The sequence below is a fragment of the Arachis stenosperma genome, chromosome 10 (assembly GCF_014773155.1).
Source record: "Arachis stenosperma cultivar V10309 chromosome 10, arast.V10309.gnm1.PFL2, whole genome shotgun sequence".
Taxonomy (NCBI): domain Eukaryota; kingdom Viridiplantae; phylum Streptophyta; class Magnoliopsida; order Fabales; family Fabaceae; genus Arachis; species Arachis stenosperma.
This window is the reverse complement of record NC_080386.1, coordinates 91,601,442-91,623,338: the sequence shown is the minus strand read 5'-3', so window position 1 is coordinate 91,623,338 and position 21,897 is coordinate 91,601,442. Positions and strand designations below refer to the sequence as shown.

Below are 21,897 nucleotides of genomic sequence, written 5' to 3'. Positions count from 1 at the left end.
AATTCCGCTTGTTCTTGTTCCAAGATATCACTTGTTCTTCAACTTGATGAATGTGATGATCCGTGACACTCATCATCATTCTCACCTATGAACGTGTGACTGACAACCACCTCCGTTCTACCTTAGATTGGGTGAATATCTCTTGGATTCCTGATACACGATGCATGGTTGATCGCCTGACAACCGAGCACTCGCCTGACAAACGAGCCAGCCATTCCGTGAGATCAGAGTCTTCGTGGTATAGGCAAGAACTGATGGCGGCATTCAAGAGAATCCGGAAGGTCTAACCTTGTCTGTGGTATTCTGAGTAGGATTCAATGATTGAATGACTGTGACGTGCTTCAAACTCCTGAGGGCGGGGCGTTAGTGACAGACGCAAAAGAATCACTGGATTCTATTCCGGCCTGATTGAGAACCGACAGATGGATAGCCGTGCCGTGACAGGGTGCGTTGAACATTTCCACTGAGAGGATGGGAGGTAGCCACTGACAACGGTGAAACCCTTGCATAAGCTTGCCATGGAAAGGAGTAAGAAGGATTGGATGAAGACAGTAGGAAAGCAGAGAGACGGAAGGGACAGAGCATCTCCATTCGCTTATCTGAAATTCTCACCAATGGAATACATAAGTATCTCTATCTTTATCTTTATGTTTTATTCATCATCTATACCCATTTGAGTCTGCCTGACTAAGATTTACAAGGTGACCATAGCTTGCTTCATACCAACAATCTCCGTGGGATCGACCCTTACTCGCGTAAGGTTTATTACTTGGAAGACCCAGTGCACTTGCTGGTTAGTTGTGCAAAGTTGTAGTGATCACGATTTCGCCCACCAGCTATACAGCTCTTAAAACCTTTGGCTGCTCCTGCTATCCCCAGCTAAGACACTATCAGCCCCACAAGTTTGCTTTTAAGACCTTAAAGTGCCTATTCCCTGGCTACTCACCCTTCCACAAAGGATACAAGTGCCTAACCCAAGCTAGTAAAATCCTGATCTCCATACATGTGATATTTAACGAGACTGAATTCCCCTTTCCTGTCCTATTTTCAAATTTTACCAATGACCAAAGCCTTACCTGTGCTGTACCACATCAGCCCCATACCACAACCACCCAGTTCTTTAGACCTGCTCCACACCCAATAGCCCATGCCCTTCAGCTCACAGCGCAGCAGCCTCAACCCAGCACCATTCCCCTTCCTTCCCACCCACCCTATTCCAACCCAGCAACTAGTGCACCCTCACCAACTCCCCCTTCCAACTCTCACCCTTATAGCACACAACCAATACAGCTAATGTTTATTCTTGTTCATTATCTAATAATACAGATATTTGCTCTTCTACTACTGTGTTTCCCTCTTGTTTTGATGCAGGGTTAACCAAGACAAATGATCAGTCAGCACCCACTCGGACGCATCCCATTATCACTAGGTCACGTGTAGGTATCTTCAAGCCAAAAATGTATCATCTTCAACTCCAGAGTTCTTTACTAGATCTCACAGAGACTGAACCAGCCACGGTTGCTCAAGCACTATCCTCACCACACTGGAAGGCTGCCATGGATGAGGAATTTGGCGCATTGATGAAGAACAATACCTGGCGATTGGTCCTTGAGACTACTGACATAAAAACAATTGGGTGCAAATAGGTGTTTCGGGTCAAACGACAGGCTGATGGAAAGGTGCAAAAGTACAAAGCAAGGTTGGTTACAAAGGGTTTTCGTTAGAGAGAAAGAATGGACTATGATCAGGTGTTCAGCCCAGTAGCTAAACCTGCTACCGTAAGGATAGTTCTCGCAGTTGCAATGACAAAGGGCTGGAAGGTCTAGCAGTTTGACTTTAACAATGCGTTCCTCAATGGGGACTTGCATGAGACGGTCTATATGGTGCAGCTAGAAGGCTATGAGCACGGGTCTGGTGTGGTATGTAAACTAGAGAAGGCGCTCTATGGGCTGAAACAAGCCCCACGAGCCTGGTACCTTAAGCTCAGCAGCACCTTATTCAGCTTTGGGTTCACCAGTACAACCTCTGATCCATGTCTCTTTGTGCGTTCCTGCTCGATATCCACCACTTATCTCCTGGCCTATGTAGATGACATTCTCGTGACGGGAACAAGCGCCACTGAAAGCTTAAGTCAACAGTTGCATGCGGTATTCACCCTCAAAGATCTAGGAGAAATGAGCTTCTTTCTCGGGGTCGAAGTGGTCAGGGACTCGTCGGATTCCCTTCCTCTCAAACAGTCCAAATACTTCAAAAAGCTTCTAGGAAGAGCTAACATGCCAGATGCCAAACCAGTGCCGACTCCTATGCTCAGTAGTCCCAAGCTCACAGCAAGCATGGGATCACCCTTCAAAATCCCTCATTATATAGATCTATGGTAGGGGGCTCAGTATGCTACCATTACCAGACCTGAGATTGCTTATTCTGTCACCAAGGTGTCCCAATACATGCATGCTCTATCAGATCTGCACTGGAAAGCAGTTAAGCGGATTCTTCGCTACATGGCCGGGACAATTGATCTAGGGTTGCAGATCCACAAGAGCGACACCCTAAAAATCATGGCTTTCAGTGATTCTAACTAGGCCACAGACACTGATGATCTCAAGTCCGTATCAGGATACTATTTTTTTCTTGGCACGAATTTAGTTACCTGGTCGAGTAGGAAGCAGCGAACAGTCTCAAGGTCCAGCACGGAGGCTGAATTTCGAGCGTTTACCACCTGGCCCAGCACCCACAATGTTCTGTGACAACCAAAGCACAGTACTGATGACCTAAAATCCAGTTCTCCACAGTCGATCAAAACATTTTGAGATAGATCTACACTTTGTACGGAATAGAGTAGTGCAGTAACTAGCTCATGTAGTTCACATACCCTCACAAGATCAGCTTGCGGATATACTGACTAAGCCACTGTCGTAGCCAACTTTCCACAGTCTCAGGCCAAAGCTTCGTGTTGCCACAGACACACCAAGACCTCCCATAAGTTCAAGGGAGGATTTCAGTGAGGCTATACCAGGGAAGCAGCACCCCTCAAGTTAAGGGAGGATGTTAGGAGTAGCCTATAGGCAGTTAGTAAATAGTGGCTTGGCACCAATTCTGTTATCTGAGTTCTGTTATCTGAGCTATCAATCAGTTAGGAATGTGGTTAGGAATATGGTGAGCTGGCATCAGTTTGTTACAGCCCTCACTATGCATAAATAGCATATCACAGCTCAGTTTAGATATCACTTCTGTAACCCTAATTTCTAGAACTCTCTCTCAAATTCTGGAATTCTCTATGACTCTCATGACACTCTAACATCTTCTTCTTCTTCGTTCTTCTTTTTATCTAGTTCTCTGATACCTTTCACATCATTGAGCAAGGAGATGAGGGTACTTGGAAACAGTTGTGGAAGATTAAAGCTCCACCAAGAGCTTTGACTTTCTTATGGAGGCTACTTGATAAACCACTATTTTATGGTTTATCTTATGCTCAATTGAGTGGTTTTTATCAACTCTTTACTCACTTATTCATACAATTCGCATGTTTTACATTCTCCTTCCTGATTTTGTGCTATGATTGAAAACATGCTTCTTTGATCTTATATTTACTTATTATTAATCCTCTCTTATTACCATTAGATGCCTTAATATGTGTGTTAAGTGTTTTCAGATATTATAAGGCAGGAATGGCTTGGAGGATGGAAAGAAAGCATGCAAAAGTGGAAGGAATGCAAGAAGTTGGAGAAATTGCTAAGTTGTCCAGCCTGACCTCTTCGCACTCAAACGGCTATAACTTTAGCTACATAGGTCCAAACGACGCGTTTCCAGTTGCGTTGAAAAGCTAACGTCCGGGGCTTCGATTTGATATATAATTTACCATAGCTGCCCCGACGCCAGGCGACGCGAACGCGTGGGTCACGCGGACGCGTGACCTGGCAGGAACGCAACCCGCGCGGCCGCGTCACTCTTCTGCGACCTGTACAGACCAGAAAGCGCTGGGAGTGACTTCTGGGCTGCTTTTGACCTAGTCTTCAGCCCAGAACATACAGATTAGAGGCTATAAAGTGGGGGAATGCATGCATTCATAATTATTCACTCATAATTCACTTTTCATGTTTTAGATGTAGTTTTAGAGAGAGAGGTTCTCTCCTCTCTCTCTCTCTTAGGATTAGGATTTAGGACTTCTTCTTGTTTTGGGAGTAACTCTGGATCCAGGTTTAAATGTTCTTTTATTTTAGTTCTACAATTATTTATTCCAACATTTGAATTGATTATTATAATTTGATTTATGAATTATTCCATGTCACAGATTGTTATTTGAATTAATGATAATTGAGGTATTTTCAGTCTATGATTGTTCTCTTTGATTTAAGTTGCCATTGCTTCCCATCTAAGGATATTTTTATTATTTCAGCAAATTTACTTTTTCCCTTTTGGTTCTGGTTAAGAATTCAGTAACTCAACAGTTATTAAACTCAACATAATTGATAATCGTTATCTTGCTAATTGAGCTGAACGTAAATAATCCCAACCTTTTCTTAAGAAATAATTAGGATTCAAAGGTCAATTTAATTAGTCCCTTGACTTTCCTTTGCCCTGGTAAAGTTTGACCAAGTGGAATTAAGATACAACTTTCATTATTGTTGAGAGGGATAACTAAGTTGGACTTCTAATTTCCCTTATCTTGCCAAAAGTTGTTTTACAGTTATTATTTATTTTTAATTGCCATTTAATTCACTCATCATTTAAATCACTTGCTTCTCACCTTCTAAACCCCGATTACAACCTTTATAACCAATAATAAGAACATACTTCCTCGCAGTTCCTTGAGAAGACGACCCGAGGTTTAAATACTCGGTTATCAATTTTAAAGGGGTTTGTTACTTGTGACAACCAAAACATTTGTACGAAGGGATTTCTGTCGGTTTAGAGACTATATCTACAATGCGACTGTTTTTATGAAATTCTTTACTGGCAAAAATCCTGACGTCAAAATGGCGCCGTTGCCGGGGAACTGCTAACGTGTGCCTTATTATTGGCTATTGTAAATATTTTTTTTTCTTTTGCTTGTTTATGTATTTTCGTTGTTCCTTTTTATCTTTATTTGCTACTATAAACTCTCACACCTCTCGCTTTGAGTTTGGTTCTAATATTGTTAAAGGAAATAGAAGTTACAGCAGGAATGTGCATCATGGTCAGACCAATCAAGGATGGATGGAACCAAGAGGATCTAATCAACCCTTTTGGCAGCAACACCCTCCGAGATATCCTAGACAAAGACCATTCTACCGCACATACCCAGCTGAAAGACATGGTGGACAACCTTGTAACTACCAACAAGCCCCACCCCGTGCATATGAACCATCCCTTCAACATAACCTCGAACCACCACACTCACACGCTTCTCTTCACCATTCGCCATCATATGATCCTTCCTTACCCCAATACCAATCCAATCATTCCCAGTCATCACCACTTCCCTATGTATCATGTCTAAGTCCAGCAAACCGCGAAGCAGAGGATCGCCTAAAAGAAACAGTAATTAAATTTCAAACAACCATTCAACAACTGGAGCAAGCACTAATCCAATGGGCCACTAAGCGCTCAAATATACAAGGATCAACCACAGCTCCATGTGGACAACCCGATGAAGAGCGTAGCATGAAAGAAATACTAGAGACTCCAGTGGACAAGGCAGAGAATGAATTCGTACTAGAACAAGTGGAAGAAGTTGTCATTGTTCAAGAAGAAGAGAAGGTTGAAGATCTAGGCAATGCTGAACTTCCTTGGGAATCCAGAATTGAGGAAAACTCCGTCCAAGATGCCACAATTGATGCTAAGGAGGATACCGTACAATCTCCAAGGCAAGTCGTTTACGAAGAATCAGACGGAGTAATCCAAGAAGCAATTTTCCTTGATGGTGATAGTCACAAGTCTAGTTCTCCTAGTGATGAACTTGCGTCCGCAAGTGAATTCTTTGAGATCGAAGAATCTTCCCCAAGTGAATATGAAGATGACGCGGAGGTAGATTTCTCTCAACCTCCAATCTATGACTTGAGTGATGAGGAAGACATAGAAAACTTTGACCAGGATACAAATACAATTGAAGATCTTTGCAAGGAGGTGGAAGAATTCACAGAAGAGCACAAGGAAACGGAACTTGCAGAACCACCAAAAACACCTATTCCAAGGCCATTACCACCTAATACAAGCTTCAAGTGGGGAAAATCCTTAACTCTTATCTTTACTTTTCCACTTGAATATGGTTTGCTTGAAACAGATGGCCAGCTTAGAGCTCTTTGCGGCTTTAAGAGCAAAAGGGAAATGGCTCATACTCAGAGCCGGTGCACAAGGTTCAACAAGGTTCCACGCTTCACTTCGAAGTACACGGATTGGTATCATGCTCAATTACATGGATCACGGAGAACGTTTGGTCACCATGGTGAGATTCTGCTTTTTAAACCGTCTGAAGGGAAACATGTAGATCAAGACAGAGGCGGATTTAAAAGAAAGGCTTGGAATCATGGACTCTATCCTGGCATTTGTCATTCCAGGAGCCTGATATTCTGTTTGAAGCTGCTCAGAAGCTTTACATGCCTAGTTTGGGACCCCGGAGGCTATTGGCATTCCAAGCACTGGTGGAGATTTTTTGACGAATTTAAGCATAAGCCACCATAGAAGAAAGCTCTTCCAATGTCCAACTTAAGGACTTTAACTAAAAGTGCTAGGTGGGAGACAACCCACCATGGTATGGTCGTTTCTTTCATCATTATTTGTTTTTATTTTTATTTCCTTTTCATTTTACTTTAGTAAACCTAGAATCATACATAGCACTCATATTAATCACTGCATTCTGCATTGTTCATGCATTAAAAAAAAATTTCGCTACGCGACGCGATTGCATCAGCTACGCGTCCGCGTCGCTTAGAGAGAAAGGAAAATTAAAAGTGAACAGAGAGTCACGCTGGACCGTGGCTGGAGGCGTGCTAATAGCACATATCGACCCACGCGACCGCGTCGCTGACGCGTCTGCGTCGAATGGAAAGTATGGCCGCCCACGCGACCGCGTGCCCTGGGTTTTCGACGTAAAAGGGTGCACAATGAAATATTGTGCGAGAGTGGTGCTGGATTGGTGCTGGAAACACAATCCTTATCACGCAACCGCGTGCCCCACGCGGCCGCGTCACCCATCTTCTGAAGCACACTCACGCGATCGCGTGACTGACGCGATCGCGTACCCATACTTAACGCGCATCCACGCGAACGCGTGCCCTACGCGGCCGCGTCGCATGCGCCGCACAGCTCACTCTAAAATTGCCACATATCTTATCTTTCTCTCCTCCAAATCCTAATTTTTCTTTTTCTTTCTTATTTACTTCCTCTTCCCTTCTTTCCCTTCTCATTCTTCTTATTTTTCTTTTTATTTTATTTTAATTTGTTTGCATACTTTCATTCATTGCATTATTTTCATTGGTGTTGGAATTTTATTTGGGTCATTGTGGATTGTTGCAAAATTGTTTGGCAATTATATTTTTAAAGGGTTGCTTGCATGTTCACTTTAATACTTTCTATACCGTATTCACCATGCGTGCTATGTGTTTGTGAAAAAGCCCATATAGCATTATGCACTTCTCTATTTTACTTTATACTATTCAATGCTTGCTTTTCATAAACTCCCTTTACTATTTTATTAATTGACCATAATTGTCAATACAAACATGGTGATTTATTACCAGTAATGCTTGGTCTATGCTACTCATGCCTTTTGCCGGCATGCCAATAAACACCTTGCATTCACTTCTCCTTATATGCACTAGCTATTTTCCATCGATGGCTTTTCACATGTACTCGCGAGCATGTGTTAATGTCAGTTACATCCTAATGTGCATCCATCACCACCTTTTCCATTCTCTTCCTTGCTATAGTTATCTCTTTGAATTTAATTTACTTTCTCTTCCCTTTTTCAGGATGGCCACCAAGAAAGGAAAGGAGAAAGCTACTCCCAAACCACAGGCAAGGAGAGGAACAACAAGAGCTCCAGCTGAGGAACCCACAACCCCCATCCACTTGCACATCTTAGCATGCACCGAGGACGGTGCAATCTTTAAGTGTGGGGAGGTCGATACTGATCTCCATGGGTTAGTACTCTCTTGTCTCAACACCATTGTTTTATTTTCTTTATTTGTTCATTATTGCATATGCATGTTTAATTGCGTGTTTGTTTGATTTTATGCATTTAGTTACTACTTGGTTAAAGTAATAAATTTCTTTTTAGGACCCTATTTTTGAAAATTTTCACTAATTTAAATTGAAAATTTTATGTTAAAAATTTGTTTGAAGTTGTATTTGGAACATGGTTTTTGAGTTAAAGAACACACAACCTGTGAGATTTTGAGCTTATTTACATGGTTACATTATTTAACCATAAATTTTTATTCTTGTGTGTTTTCTTCACGATGATTGCATTCTTTGCTTTGTTCCATTCTATATGTCCAATATTTAATATATTTACATGCTTGCATATGATTGAGGCCATTGTTTGATTCTAGCTCACTTATCCCAAAATTAGCCTACCTTTTAGATCACTCTTGTTAGCCCCCTTGAGCCTTTAATTCCCTTTTATTCTATAAATCACAACACTAGCCTTAAGTAGAAAAACAAATTTAAAATCCCAAGCTGAATCCTTGGTTAGCTTAAGATAGAAGTTGTGTAATTGTTTAAGTGTGGGAAACCTATTGGGAACATGGATGATAAAAACAAAGGGTAGGAAGTTGAAAAGAATGAAATAATTCAAAATAAAATTTTTGGGAAGCATGCTCATGTGAAGTCAAAATAATTAAATTACCATGTGCATTGAAAAAAAAAAAAAAATATATATATATATATATATATATATATATATTAAATTAGGGGATACAAAAAAAATAATATTATTACCCCCAATGCAAAATAAAAAGGATCAATGCACATGGGACAAAATTCAAAATTAAATTTGATACATGAGCATGTAATATAAAAGTAGAAAAAAATTATGGGAAGCTAAGTATAATTTTAAATTTTTTATAGAGTATATATATGTTAGGTGAGATCTTAGACTACTCAAGGATTCACTTCACTAGCTCACTTAGCCTTATATATATACCCTTACCCTTACCTTGGCCCCATTACAACCTTGAAAAGACCTCATGATGTTTGTATTGGTACATTAAATATTTATTGATTGGTTAGATGAAGAACAAGGTTTAGAAAGCATGACTAGAGAAGAATAGAGAGATTGACCCTAGACACTTGAGAGTTAGAGTGAGATACACTACCAGTGAGGGTTCAATGCTTGATTCTATGTTCCCTGCTTTCATGAGCTATCTTCTCACAAGTTTACTTGTCCTTATTTTATATGATTTGAATTAGTGGGATTTGAATTATTTTTGTCTTGGAGAACTTATTTACTCTTAACCAAGTAGGTAGAAACATTTGGCATGTAGTTGCATTCATAGGTTGCATTTCATACATTTCACCATTCCTCTTCATCTCTTTATAGTTTCTCTTGAGCTTAGCATGAGGACATGCTATTGTTTAAGTGTGGGGAGGTTGATAAACCACTATTTTATGGTTTATCTTATGCTCAATTGAGTGGTTTTTATCAACCCTTTACTCACTTATTCATACAATTCGCATGTTTTACATTCTCCTTCCTGATTTTGTGCTATGATTGAAAACATGCTTCTTTGATCTTATATTTACTTATTATTAATCCTCTCTTATTACCATTAGATGCCTTGATATGTGTGTTAAGTGTTTTCAGATATTATAAGGCAGGAATGGCTTGGAGGATGGAAAGAAAGCATGCAAAAGTGGAAGGAATGCAAGAAGTTGGAGAAATTGCTAAGCTATCCAGCCTGACCTCTTTGCACTCAAACGGCTATAACTTTAGCTACAGAGGTCCAAACGATGCGGTTCCAGTTGCGTTGAAAAGCTAACGTCCGGGGCTTCGATTTGATATATAATTTATCATAGCTGCCCTGACGCCAGGCGACGCGAACGCGTGGGTCACGCGGACGCGTGACCTGGCAGGAACGCAACCCGCGCGGCCGCGTCACTCTTCTGCGACCTGTACGGACCAGAAATTGCTGGGAATTACTTCTGGGCTGCTTTTGACCCAGTTTTCAGCCCAGAACACACAGATTAGAGGCTATAAAGTGGGGGAATGCATGCATTCATAATTATTCACTCATAATTCACTTTTCATGTTTTAGATGTAGTTTTAGAGAGAGAGGTTCTCTCCTCTCTCTCTCTCTTAGGATTAGGATTTAGGACTTCTTCTTGTTTTGGGAGTAACTCTGGATCCAGGTTTAAATGTTCTTTTATTTTAGTTCTACAATTATTTATTCCAACATTTGAATTGATTATTATAATTTGATTTATGAATTATTCCATGTCACAGATTGTTATTTGAATTAATGATAATTGAGGTATTTTCAGTCTATGATTGTTGGTGGACGAAATTGTGATCCTTAAAGTTGTCCATACTCGAACAATCCCCGGCAACGGCGCCAAAAACTTGGTGGACGAAATTGTGATCCTTAAAGTTGTACTCCTTGTACTTGTATGGAATTTAAAATTGGCACCTGTGATCACAACTCCGTTCAACTTAACCAGCAAGTGTACTGGGTCATCCAAGTAATACCTTACGTGAGTAAGGGTCGATCCCACAGAGATTGTTGGTATGAAGCAAGCTATGGTCACCTTGTAAATCTCAGTTAGGCAGATTAAATGGTTATGGGTTTCGAAAATTAATAATAAATAGAAAATAAAAAGGGATAGAAATACTTATGTAAATCAATAGTGGGAATTTCAGATAGGCGTGTGGAGATGTTAGAATCCTTTCGAATCTCTACTTTCTTATTGCTTTCATCCAATCCTTCTCACTCCTTTCCATGGCAAGCTGTATGTAGGGCATCACCATCATCAATGGCTACTTTTAATCCTCTCAGGAAAATGGTCCTATGCGCTATCACTACACGGCTAATCGCCTAGAGGCATCACCCTTGTTGATGGCTACATCCCATCCTCTCAGTAAAAATGGTCCAAATGCTCTGTCACAGCACGGCTAATCATCTGTCGGTTCTCAATCAGGTTGGAGTAGAATCCCTTAATTCTTTTGCGTTTGTCATCACGCCCAGCCTTCAGGAGTTTTAAGCTCGTCACAGTCATTCAATACCGGAATCCTACTCGGAATACCACAGACAAGGTTAGACTTTTCGGATTCCCGGGATCCTACTCGGAATACCACAGACAAGGTTAGACTTTCCGGATCCCCATGAATGCCACCATCTATCTAGCTTATACCACGAAGATTCTATTGGGGAATCTAAGAGATATGCGCCCGGCCTAAAGTAGAACGGAAGTGGTTGTCAGTCACGCGCGTTCATAGGTGAGAATGATGATGAGTGTCACGGATCATCACATTCATCAATTTGAAGTGCAACGTATATCTTGGAATAAGAATAAAAGAGAATTGAATAGAAAGTAATAGTAACTGTATTGAAACTTGAGGTACAGCAGAGCTCCACACCCTTAATCTATGGTGTGCAGAAACTCCACCGTTGAAAATACATAAGTGAAAGGTTCAGGCATGGCCGAATGGCCAGCCCCCATGAAGGTGATCAAAAGACCGAATGGTCAAGAGATGTCTAATACAATAGTAACTTATCCTATTTATACTAGACTAGCTACTAGGGTTTACATGAGTAAGTAATTGATGCATAAATCCACTTCCGGAGCCCACTTGGTGTATGCTTGGGCTGAGCTTGATCTATCCACGAGCTGAGGCTTCTCTTGGAGTTGAACTCCAAGTTATAACGTGTTTCTGGCGTTTAACTCCAGACAGCAGCATGTACTTGGCGTTCAACGCCAATTTACATCGTCAATTTCCGAGTAAAGTATGAACTATTATATATTTCTGGAAAGCTCTGGATGTCTACTTTCCAACGCCGTTGAGAGCGCGCCATTTGGAGTTCTGTAGCTCCAGAAAATCTATTTTGAGTGCAGGGAGGTCAAATTCCAACAGCATCAGCAGTCCTTTTGTCAGCCTTTTTCAGAGTTTTGCTCAAGTCCCTCAATTTCAGCCAAAAATTACCTGAAATTACAGAAAAACATACAAACTCATAGTAAAGTCCAGAAATGTGAATTTAACATAAAAACTAATGAAAACATCCCTAAAAGTAGCTTGAACTTACTAAAAACTACCTAAAAACAATGCCAAAAAGCGTATAAATTATCCGCTCATCACAACACCAAACTTAAATTGTTGCTTGTCCCCAAGCAACTGAAAATCAAATAGGATAAAAAGAAGCGAATATACTATAAATTCCAAAATATCAATGAATATTAATTCTAATTAGATGAGCGGGACTTGTAGCTTTTTTCTTCTGAACAGTTTTGGCATCTCACTTTTTCTTTTGATGTTTAGAGTGATTGGCGTCTCTAGGAACTCAGAGTTCAGATAGTGTTATTGACTTTCCTAGTTAAGCATGTTGATTCTTGAACATAGCTACTTATGAGTCTTGGTTGTGGCCTTAAGCACTTTGTTTTCCAGTATTACCATTGGATACATAAATGCCACAGACACATAACTGGGTGAACCTTTTCAGATTATGACTCAGCTTTGCTAAAGTCCCCAGTTAGAGGTGTCCAGAGCTCTTGAGCACACTCTTTTTGCTTTGGATCACGACTTTAACCACTCAGTCTCAAGCTTTTCACTTGGACCTTCATGACACAAGCACATGGTTAGGGACAGCTTGGTTTAGCCGCTTAGGCCTGGATTTTATTTCCTTGGGCCCTCCTATCCATTGATGCTCAAAGCCTTGGATCCTTTTTACCCTTGCCTTTTGGTTTTAAGGGCTATTGGCTTTTTCTGCTTGCTTTTTCTTTTTCTTTCTATTTTTTTCGCCATTTTTTTTTCGCAAGCTTTTGTTTTTCACTGCTTTTTCTTGCTTCAAGAATCAATTTCATGATTTTTCAGATTGTCAATAACATTTCTCTTTGTTCATCATTCTTTCAAGAGCCAACAGTTTTAACATTCATAAACAACAAGAAAAAATTATGCACTGTTCAAGCATTCATTCAGAAGACAAAAAGTATTGTCACCACATCAATATAATTAAATTAAATTCAAGGATAAATTCGAAATTCATGTACTTCTTGTTCTTTTGAATTAAAACATTTTTCATTTAAGAGAGGTGAAAGATTAATGGATTTTATTCATAGCTTTAAGACATGGTTACTACATACTAATGATCATAAAGTAGAGACACAAAACATAGATAAACACAGCATAAAAACTGAAAAGCAGAAAGAAATAAGAACAAGGAATGAATTCACCTGAGTGAGGGTGGCGCCTTCTTGAAGTTCCAATGGTGCTTTTTGAGCTCCTTTATGTCTCTTCCTTGCTTCTGTTGCATGATTCCTAGTAATTTTGGTATTCCTATCCTTAGTTGCTCCCAATAATTGTGTGGAGGATAATTTATCCCCTGAGGTATCTCAGGGATCTCTTGATTTGCAGTCAAATGTTCTACCACTGAGCTATAAACCCTTTACATGAGTCTTTCCATCTCTCATGACTCAGAGGTGGAAGCTTTTGTCTTCCCTTTTTTCTCGTTTTTTTTTTTGGGATGTCTTTGGCCTTAGGTGCCATTAATGGTTATCGAAACCATTAATGGTTATGGAAAAGCAAAAAGCTATGCTTTTACCACACCAAACTTAGAAAATTGCTCGCCCTCGAGCAAGAGAAGAAAGAAAAGATGAAGAATAAGAAGAAGATATGGAGGAGATGGAGGAAGATGTGTATTCGGCTATATGGATGGGATTGGGTGGGAAAGAGATTTTGAATTTTGAAGGTAGGTGGGGTGTATGGGGAAGAGTGGATGAATGTAAGTGGTTAATGGAAAACAGAAGAGAGATTGAGGTGATTGGTGAAGGGTTTTTGGGAAGTGTGACATGGGGAAGAGTAAAATAGGATTAGGAGGTAAGGTGAGAATATAGTAGGTGGGGATCCTGTGGGGTTCACAGATCCTGAGGTGTCAAAGAATTCCATCCCTGCACCAAATAGGCATGTAAAATGCCTTTGCACACCATTCTGGCATTTAAACGCCGAGTGGTGCACATTCTGGGCGTTCAACGCCCATGTAAAGCATGTTCTGGGTGTTCAACGCCATATGTAGCATGTTTCTGGCGTTGAACGCCAGTTCCATGCTTGTTACTGGCGTTCAGCGCCAGCTTTTCTTGAGGCACATTCCTGGCGTTCAAACGCCAGAATGTTGCTTGTTTTTGGCGTTCAGCGCCAGATTCATGCTCTGTTCTGGCGTTGAACGCCAGCTAGATGCTCCTTACTGGCGTTGAACGCCAATCTGTGCTTCCTCCAGGGTGTGATTTTTTTTCTGCTATTTTTTGATTATGTTTTTAATTTTTATATTTTTTTCGTGACTCCACATGATCATGTACCTAATAAAACACAAAATAACAATAAAATAAAATAAAATAAAAATGAGATAAATAAAATTGGGTTGCCTCCCAACAAGCGCTTCTTTAATGTCAATAGCTTGACAATGGCTCTCATGGAGCCACAAAAGTGATCAGGTCAATGTTGTATAGTCCCAACACCAAACTTAGAGTTTGGATATGGGGTCTTAACACCAAACTTAGAGTTTGGTTGTGGCCTCCCAACACCAAACTTAGAGTTTGACTGTGGGGGCTCTTCTTGACTCTGAACTGAGAGAAGCTCTTCATGCTTACTCTCTTTTGTCACAGAGAGATGGCCATGTGCCTTAAACACAAGGTAGTCCCCATTCAATTGAAGGACTAATTCACCTCTGTTGACATCTATCACAGCTCCTGCTGTGGCTAGGAAAGGTCTTCCAAGGATGATGCAATCATCCTCTTCCTTCCTAGTGTCTAAGATTATGAAATCAGCAGGGATGTAAAGGCCTTCAACCTTTACTAACACGTCCTCCACTATTCCATAAGCTTGTCTCAATGACTTGTCTGCCAATTGTAATGAGAACAAGGCAGGTTGTACCTCAATGATCCCCAGCTTCTCCATTACAGAGAGTGGCATAAGATTTATCCCTGACCCCAGATCACACAGAGCTTTTGCAAAGGTCATGGTGCCTATGGTACAAGGTATCAAAAACTTGCCAGGATCTTGTTTCTTTTGAGGTAGAGTTTGCTGAATCCAGGTATCTAGTTCATTAATGAGCAAGGGAGGTTCACTTTCCCAAGTCTCATTACCAAACAACTTGGCATTCAGCTTCATGATAGCTCCTAGATATTGAGCAACTTGCTCTCCAGTCACATTTTCATCCTCTTCAGAGGAAGAATAGTCTTCAGAGCTCATGAATGGCAGAAGGAGATTTAATGGAATCTCTATGGTCTCTATATGAGCCTCAGATTCCTGTGGATCCTTAATAGGAAACTCCTTCTTGCTTGAGGGACGTCCCAGGAGGTCTTCCTCACTAGGATTTTCGTCCTCCTCCTCCCTTGTGCATTCGGCCATATTGATTATATCAATGGCCTTGCACTCTCCTTTTGGATTTTCTTCTGTATTGCTTGGGAGAATACTGGGAGGAGTTTCAATGATTTTTTTACTCAGCTGGCCCACTTGTGCCTCCAGATTTCTGATGGAGGATCTTGTTTCACTCATTAAACTGAAAGTGGCCTTTGACAGATCAGAGACTAGATTGGCTAAATTAGAAGTGTTTTGTTCAGAATTCTCTGTCTGTTGCTGAGAAGATGATGGAAAAGGCTTGCTATTGCTCAGCCTGTTGCGTCCACCATTGTTAAAGCCTTGTTGAGGCTTTTGTTGATCCTTCCATGAGAAATTTGGATGATTTCTCCATGATGAGTTATAGGTGTTTTCATAAGGTTCACCCATGTAATTAACCTCTGCCATGGCAGGGTTCTCAGGATCATAAGCTTCTTCAGAAGCTGCCTCTTTAGTAATGTTGGATGCATGTTACCATCCATTCATATTTTGAGAGATCATGTTGACCTGTTGAGTCAACACTTTGTTCTGAGCCAATATGGCATTCAGAGCATCAATTTCAAGAACTCCTTTCTTCTGAGGTATACCATTATTCACGAAATTCCTCTCAGAAGTGTACATGAATTGGTTGTTTGCAACCATATCAATGAGTTCTTGAGCCTCTTCAGGCGTTTTCTTTAGGTGAATAGATCCACCTGCAGAATGGTCCAATGACATTTTCGAAAATTCAGATAGACCATAATAGAATATATCTAATATGGTCCATTCTGAAAACATGTCAGATGAGCACCTTTTGGTCAGCTGCTTGTATCTTTCCCAAGCTTCATAGAGGGATTCACCATCTTTCTGTTTGAAGGTTTGAACATCCACTCTCAGCTTGCTCAGCTTTTGAGGAGGAAAGAATTTATCCAAGAAGGCAGTAACCAGCTTATCCCAGGAGTCCAGGCTATCCTTGGGTTGTGAATCCAACCATATTCTAGCTCTGTCTCTTACAGCAAAAGGGAAAAGCATGAGTCTGTAGACTTCAGGATCAACTCCATTCGTCTTTACAGTCTCACAGATCTGCAAGAACTCAGTTAAAAACTGATAAGGATCTTCAGATGGAAGTCCATAAAACTTGCAGTTTTGTTGCATTAAGGCAACTAGCTGAGGTTTCAGCTCAAAGTTGTTGGCTCCAATGGCAGGAATGGAGATGCTTCTTCCATCAAATTTGGACGTTGGCTTTGTGAAGTCACCAAGCATTCTCCTTGCATTATTATTATTTTCGGCTGCCATCTCCTTCTCTTGTTCGAAAATTTCTGAAAGGTTGTTTCTGGATTGTTGTAATTTAGTTTCTCTTAGTTTCCTTTTCAGAGTCCTTTCAGGTTCAGGATCAATTTCAACAAGAGTGCCTTTTTCCCTGTTCCTACTCATATGAAAGAGAAGAAAACAAGAAAAGAAGAGGAATCCTCTATGTCACAGTATAGAGATTCCTTTATGTTAGTAGAAGAAGAAAGGGAAGAAGAGTGAAAAAGAATGAATAGTCTGTATAAAGAGTAAGGATAGGGGAGGTGAAGAGAAGTGTTAGTAAATAAATAATTAAATAGAATAAGAAAAGAGAGGGAAAATTTCGAAAATAATTTTGAAAAGGGGGTTAGTAATTTTCGAAAATTAAAGATAAGATAAGATTAAAATTAAAATTTAGAACAAAAAGAATTTTTGAAAAAGAGGTGAGATATTTTCGAAAATTAGAGAGGGAAAAGTAGTTAGGTGGTTTTGAAAAAGATAAGAAACAAACAAAAAGTCAGATAGTTAGTTGAAAAAGATATTAAAATCAAATTTTAAAAAGATAAGAAGATAAGAAGTTAGATAAGATATTTTAAAATCAAATTTTTTTTTTTGAAAAAGATAAGATATAAAAGATAAGATAAGATATTTTTGAAAAAGATTTAATTTTTAAATTAAAATTAATTACTAGCAAGAAACTAAAAGATAAGATTCTAGAACTTAAAGATTGAACATTTCTTAACAAGAAAGTAACAAACTTCAAATTTTTGAATCAATCACATTAATTGTTAGCTAATTTTCGAAAATATGATATAAAGATAAGAAAAAGATTTTGAAAATATTTTGAAAAAGATTTTTGAAATTTTTGAAAAATAGAAAAAAATGAAAAAGATATAATTTTTGAAAAAGATTTTGAAAAGATAAGATTTTTAAAATTGAAATTTTGACTTGACTTGTAAGAAACAACTAATTTTGAAAATTTTTGACTAAGTCAACTCAAATTTTCGAAAATTATGAGAAAAATAAGAAAAAGATATTTTTTATTTTTGAATTTTTAATGAGAGAGAAAAACACAAACATGACCCAAAACATAAAAATTTTGGATCAAAACACAAGATGCATGCAAGAACACTATGAATGTCAAGATGAACACCAACAACACTTTGAAGATCATGATGAACATCAAGAACATATTTTTGAAAAATTTTTGATGCAAAGAAAACATGCAAGACACCAAACTTAGAAATCTTTAATGCATGGACTCTAACAAACAAAAAATGCATATGAAAAATAACAAACAACACAAAACAAGAAAACATCAAGATCAAACAAGAAGACTTGTCAAGAACATCTTGAAGATCATGAAGAACACTATGAATGCATGAAATTTTCGAAAAATGCAAGAAAAAAATTTTAAAGCATGCAATTGACACCAAATTTAAAAATTGACTCAAGATTCAAACAAGAAACACAAAATATTTTTTATTTTTATGATTTTATTAATTTTTTTGGATTTTTATTAATTTTTTTCAAAAATAAAGTTTGTAAAAACGAAAAAGAAAAGAAAAATTTTGAAAAGATTTTTGAAAAGAAGATTACCTAATCTGAGCAACAAGATGAACCGTCAGTTGTCCATACTCGAACAATCCCCAGCAACGGCGCCAAAAACTTGGTGGATGAAATTGTGATCCTTAAAGTTGTACTCCTTGTACTTGTATGGAATTTAAAATTGGCACGTGTGATCACAACTCCGTTCAACTTAACCAGCAAGTGTACTGGGTCATCCAAGTAATACCTTACGTGAGTAAGGGTCGATCCCACAGAGATTGTTGGTATGAAGCAAGCTATGGTCACCTTGTAAATCTCAGTTAGGCAGATTAAATGGTTATGGGTTTCGAAAAATAATAATAAATAGAAAATAAAAAGGGATAGAAATACTTATCTAAATCAATAGTGGGAATTTCAGATAGGCGTGTGGAGATGCTAGAATCCTTTCGAATCTCTACTTTCTTATTGCTTTCATCCAATCCTTCTTACTCCTTTCCATGGCAAGCTGTATGTAGGGCATCACCATCATCAATGGCTACTTTTAATCCTCTCGGAAAAATGGTCCTATGCGCTGTCACTGCACGGCTAATCGTCTGGAGGCATCACCCTTGTTGATGGCTACATCCCATCCTCTTAGTGAAAATGGTCCAAATGCTCTGTCACAGCACGGCTAATCATCTGTCGGTTCTCAATCAGGTTGGAGTAGAATCCCTTGATTCTTTGCGTTTGTCATCATGCCCAGCCTTCAGGAGTTTGAAGCTCGTCACAGTCATTCAATATCGGAATCCTACTCGGAATACCACAGACAAGGTTAGACTTTCCGGATTCCCGGGATCCTACTCGGAATACCACAGACAAGGTTAGACTTTCCGGATCCCCATGAATGCCGCCATCTATCTAGCTTATACCACGAAGATTCTGTTGGTGAATCTAAGAGATATGCGCCCGGCCTAAAGTAGAACGGAAGTGGTTGTCAGTCACGCGCGTTCATAGGTGAGAATGATGATGAGTGTCACGGATCATCACATTCATCAATTTGAAGTGCAACGTATATCTTGGAATAAGAATAAAAGAGAATTGAATAGAAAGTAATAGTAATTGTATTGAAACTTGAGGTACAGCAGAGCTCCACACCCTTAATCTATGGTGTGCAGAAACTCCACCGTTGAAAATACATAAGTGAAAGGTTCAGGCATGGCCGAATGGCCAGCCCCCATGAAGGTGATCAAAAGACCGAATGGTCAAGAGATGTCTAATACAATAGTAACTTATCCTATTTATACTAGACCAGCTACTAGGGTTTACATGAGTAAGTAATTGATGCATAAATCCACTTCTGGGGCCCACTTGGTGTATGCTTGGGCTTAGCTTGATCTATCCACGAGCTGAGGCTTCTCTTGGAGTTGAACTCCAAGTTATAACGTGTTTCTGGCGTTTAACTCCAAACAGCAGCATGTACTTGGCGTTCAACGCCAATTTACGTCGTCAATTTCCGAGTAAAGTATGGACTATTATATATTGCTGGAAAGCTCTGGATGTCTACTTTCCAACGCCGTTGAGAGCGCGCCATTTGGAGTTCTGTAACTCCAGAAAATCCATTTTGAGTGCAGGGAGGTCAGATTCCAACAGCATCAGCAGTCCTTTTGTCAGCCTTTTTCAGAGTTTTGCTTAAGTCCCTCAATTTCAGCCAGAAATTACCTGAAATTACAGAAAAATACACAAACTCATAGTAAAGTCCAGAAATGTGAATTTAACATAAAAACTAATGAAAACTTCCCTAAAAGTAGCTTGAACTTACTAAAAAGTACCTAAAAACAATGCCAAAAAGCGTATAAATTATCCGCTCATCAATTGTTCTCTTTGATTTAAGTTGCCATTGCTTCCCATCTAAGGATATTTTTATTATTTCAGCAAATTTACTTTTTCCCTTTTGGTTCTGGTTAAGAATTCAGTAACTCAACAGTTATTAAACTCAACATAATTGATAACGTTATCTTGCTAATTGAGCTGAACGTAAATATCCCAACCTTTCTAAGAAATAATTAAGATTCAAAGGTCAATTTAGTCCCTTGACTTCCTTGCCCTGGTAAAGGTTGACCAAGTGGAATTAAGATACAACTTTCATTATTGTTAAGAGGGATAACTAAGTTGGACTTCTAATTTCCCTTATCTTGCCAAAAGTTGTTTTACAGTTATTATTTATTTTTAATTGCTATTTAATTCACTCGTCATTTAAATCACTTGCTTCTCACCTTCTAAACCCCGATTACAACCTTTATAACCAATAATAAGAACACTTCCTCGCAGTTCCTTGAGAAGACGACCCGAGGTTAAATACTCGGTTATCAATTTTAAAGGGGTTGGTTACTTGTGACAACCAAAACATTTGTACGAAGGGATTTCTGTCGGTTTAGAGACTATATCTACAACGCGACTATTTTTATGAAATTCTTTACTGGCAAAAATCCTGACGTCACTACTCCAAAACTCCCTCCTAATAAGGGAGAACTTGAACTTGAGTTATAAGTAAATAAATTGCTTTTCTATCTATATTAGATGTATGGACAAGAAATAGGAGAGCATATCTTAAGAGATTGTTGATTCACAAGGAAATTCTAGTTTGCATCACCCTTTACTCTAAAATCGAAAACTTCGGATATCTCAGAATTGAAAGAATGGATAATAGGCATATTGGAAAAACTCTAAGCTAAGAAAAAAAGGTTTGTTTTGTATCTTAATATAGCAATTATAGTGGGCAAGAAACTCATTGATTTTTAGGAGAAGCCATTGCCAATTAAAGAGTACTTTTTATTATTTCTGGAATGTTTAAGTTTAACTCATGGTAGAAGAGAGGATAACAATTTGTTTCTATCGCCTCTAACATCACAGAATTAGAAAAGTCCACCAACCACCAAATGAAAAGTAAATGTGGACATTATTGTTTGCATAGGCAATGACAGAGGGGTTTGTAGTGGTGAAAAATGAGATGGGCCAAATCATGCGAGTAACAACTTTGGTCATCCCTTTCTCTTCAAAAATCCATGAGGCACAGACATCTACATCATATTAGGGGTAAAATTGGCAAAGGAATGCTGCTTCACAAGGTGACAATTCAGAAGCAATGAAAGTTCTCAAACAGGGAGGTACCAATGACTCGAGATGTTCGCATTGTGGTTTGATTTGGTTTAATTTAGTTCAGTTTTGACAGGAAAAACTATCTGATCCAATCATATAGAATTAATTAGATTGGTTTAGTTCGATTTTTCAGTTTTTAAACTAATTAAAAAAACCAACCTAACTTTGTCATATTGACTAAAAACTTATCCTATGTTATTTTCAACTAATAGTATGCAACAAAATATAACACATGAAAAATAACAAGTACAATTTCACAAAATCAGAAACAAAGTCAGACAATATAATAACTAACATAGGTCTTGATTAAACACAAGTTCAACAACAACAAAGCAAAACACATACAAATGTCTTTGATTTAAATATAATAAATTCAGCAACAACAAAGCAAAAACAAAGGTCTCTTGATTTTCATTTCATTTTTTAGCCAC

The 21,897-nt window shown here is 38.9% G+C and overlaps 1 protein-coding gene across 1 annotated transcript in view; it reads left to right on the top strand.

Moving 5' to 3' along the window:
• Nucleotides 1-1,880: 1,880 nt before the first annotated feature.
• LOC130957341 (uncharacterized) overlaps nt 1,881-21,897 on the top strand; it is a 59,403-nt gene continuing 39,386 nt past the window's right edge. The window contains exon 1 of the mRNA XM_057884207.1: nt 1,881-2,374. Coding sequence (XP_057740190.1) covers nt 1,881-2,374 — 494 coding nt within the window. The remainder of the gene's footprint in view (nt 2,375-21,897) is intronic.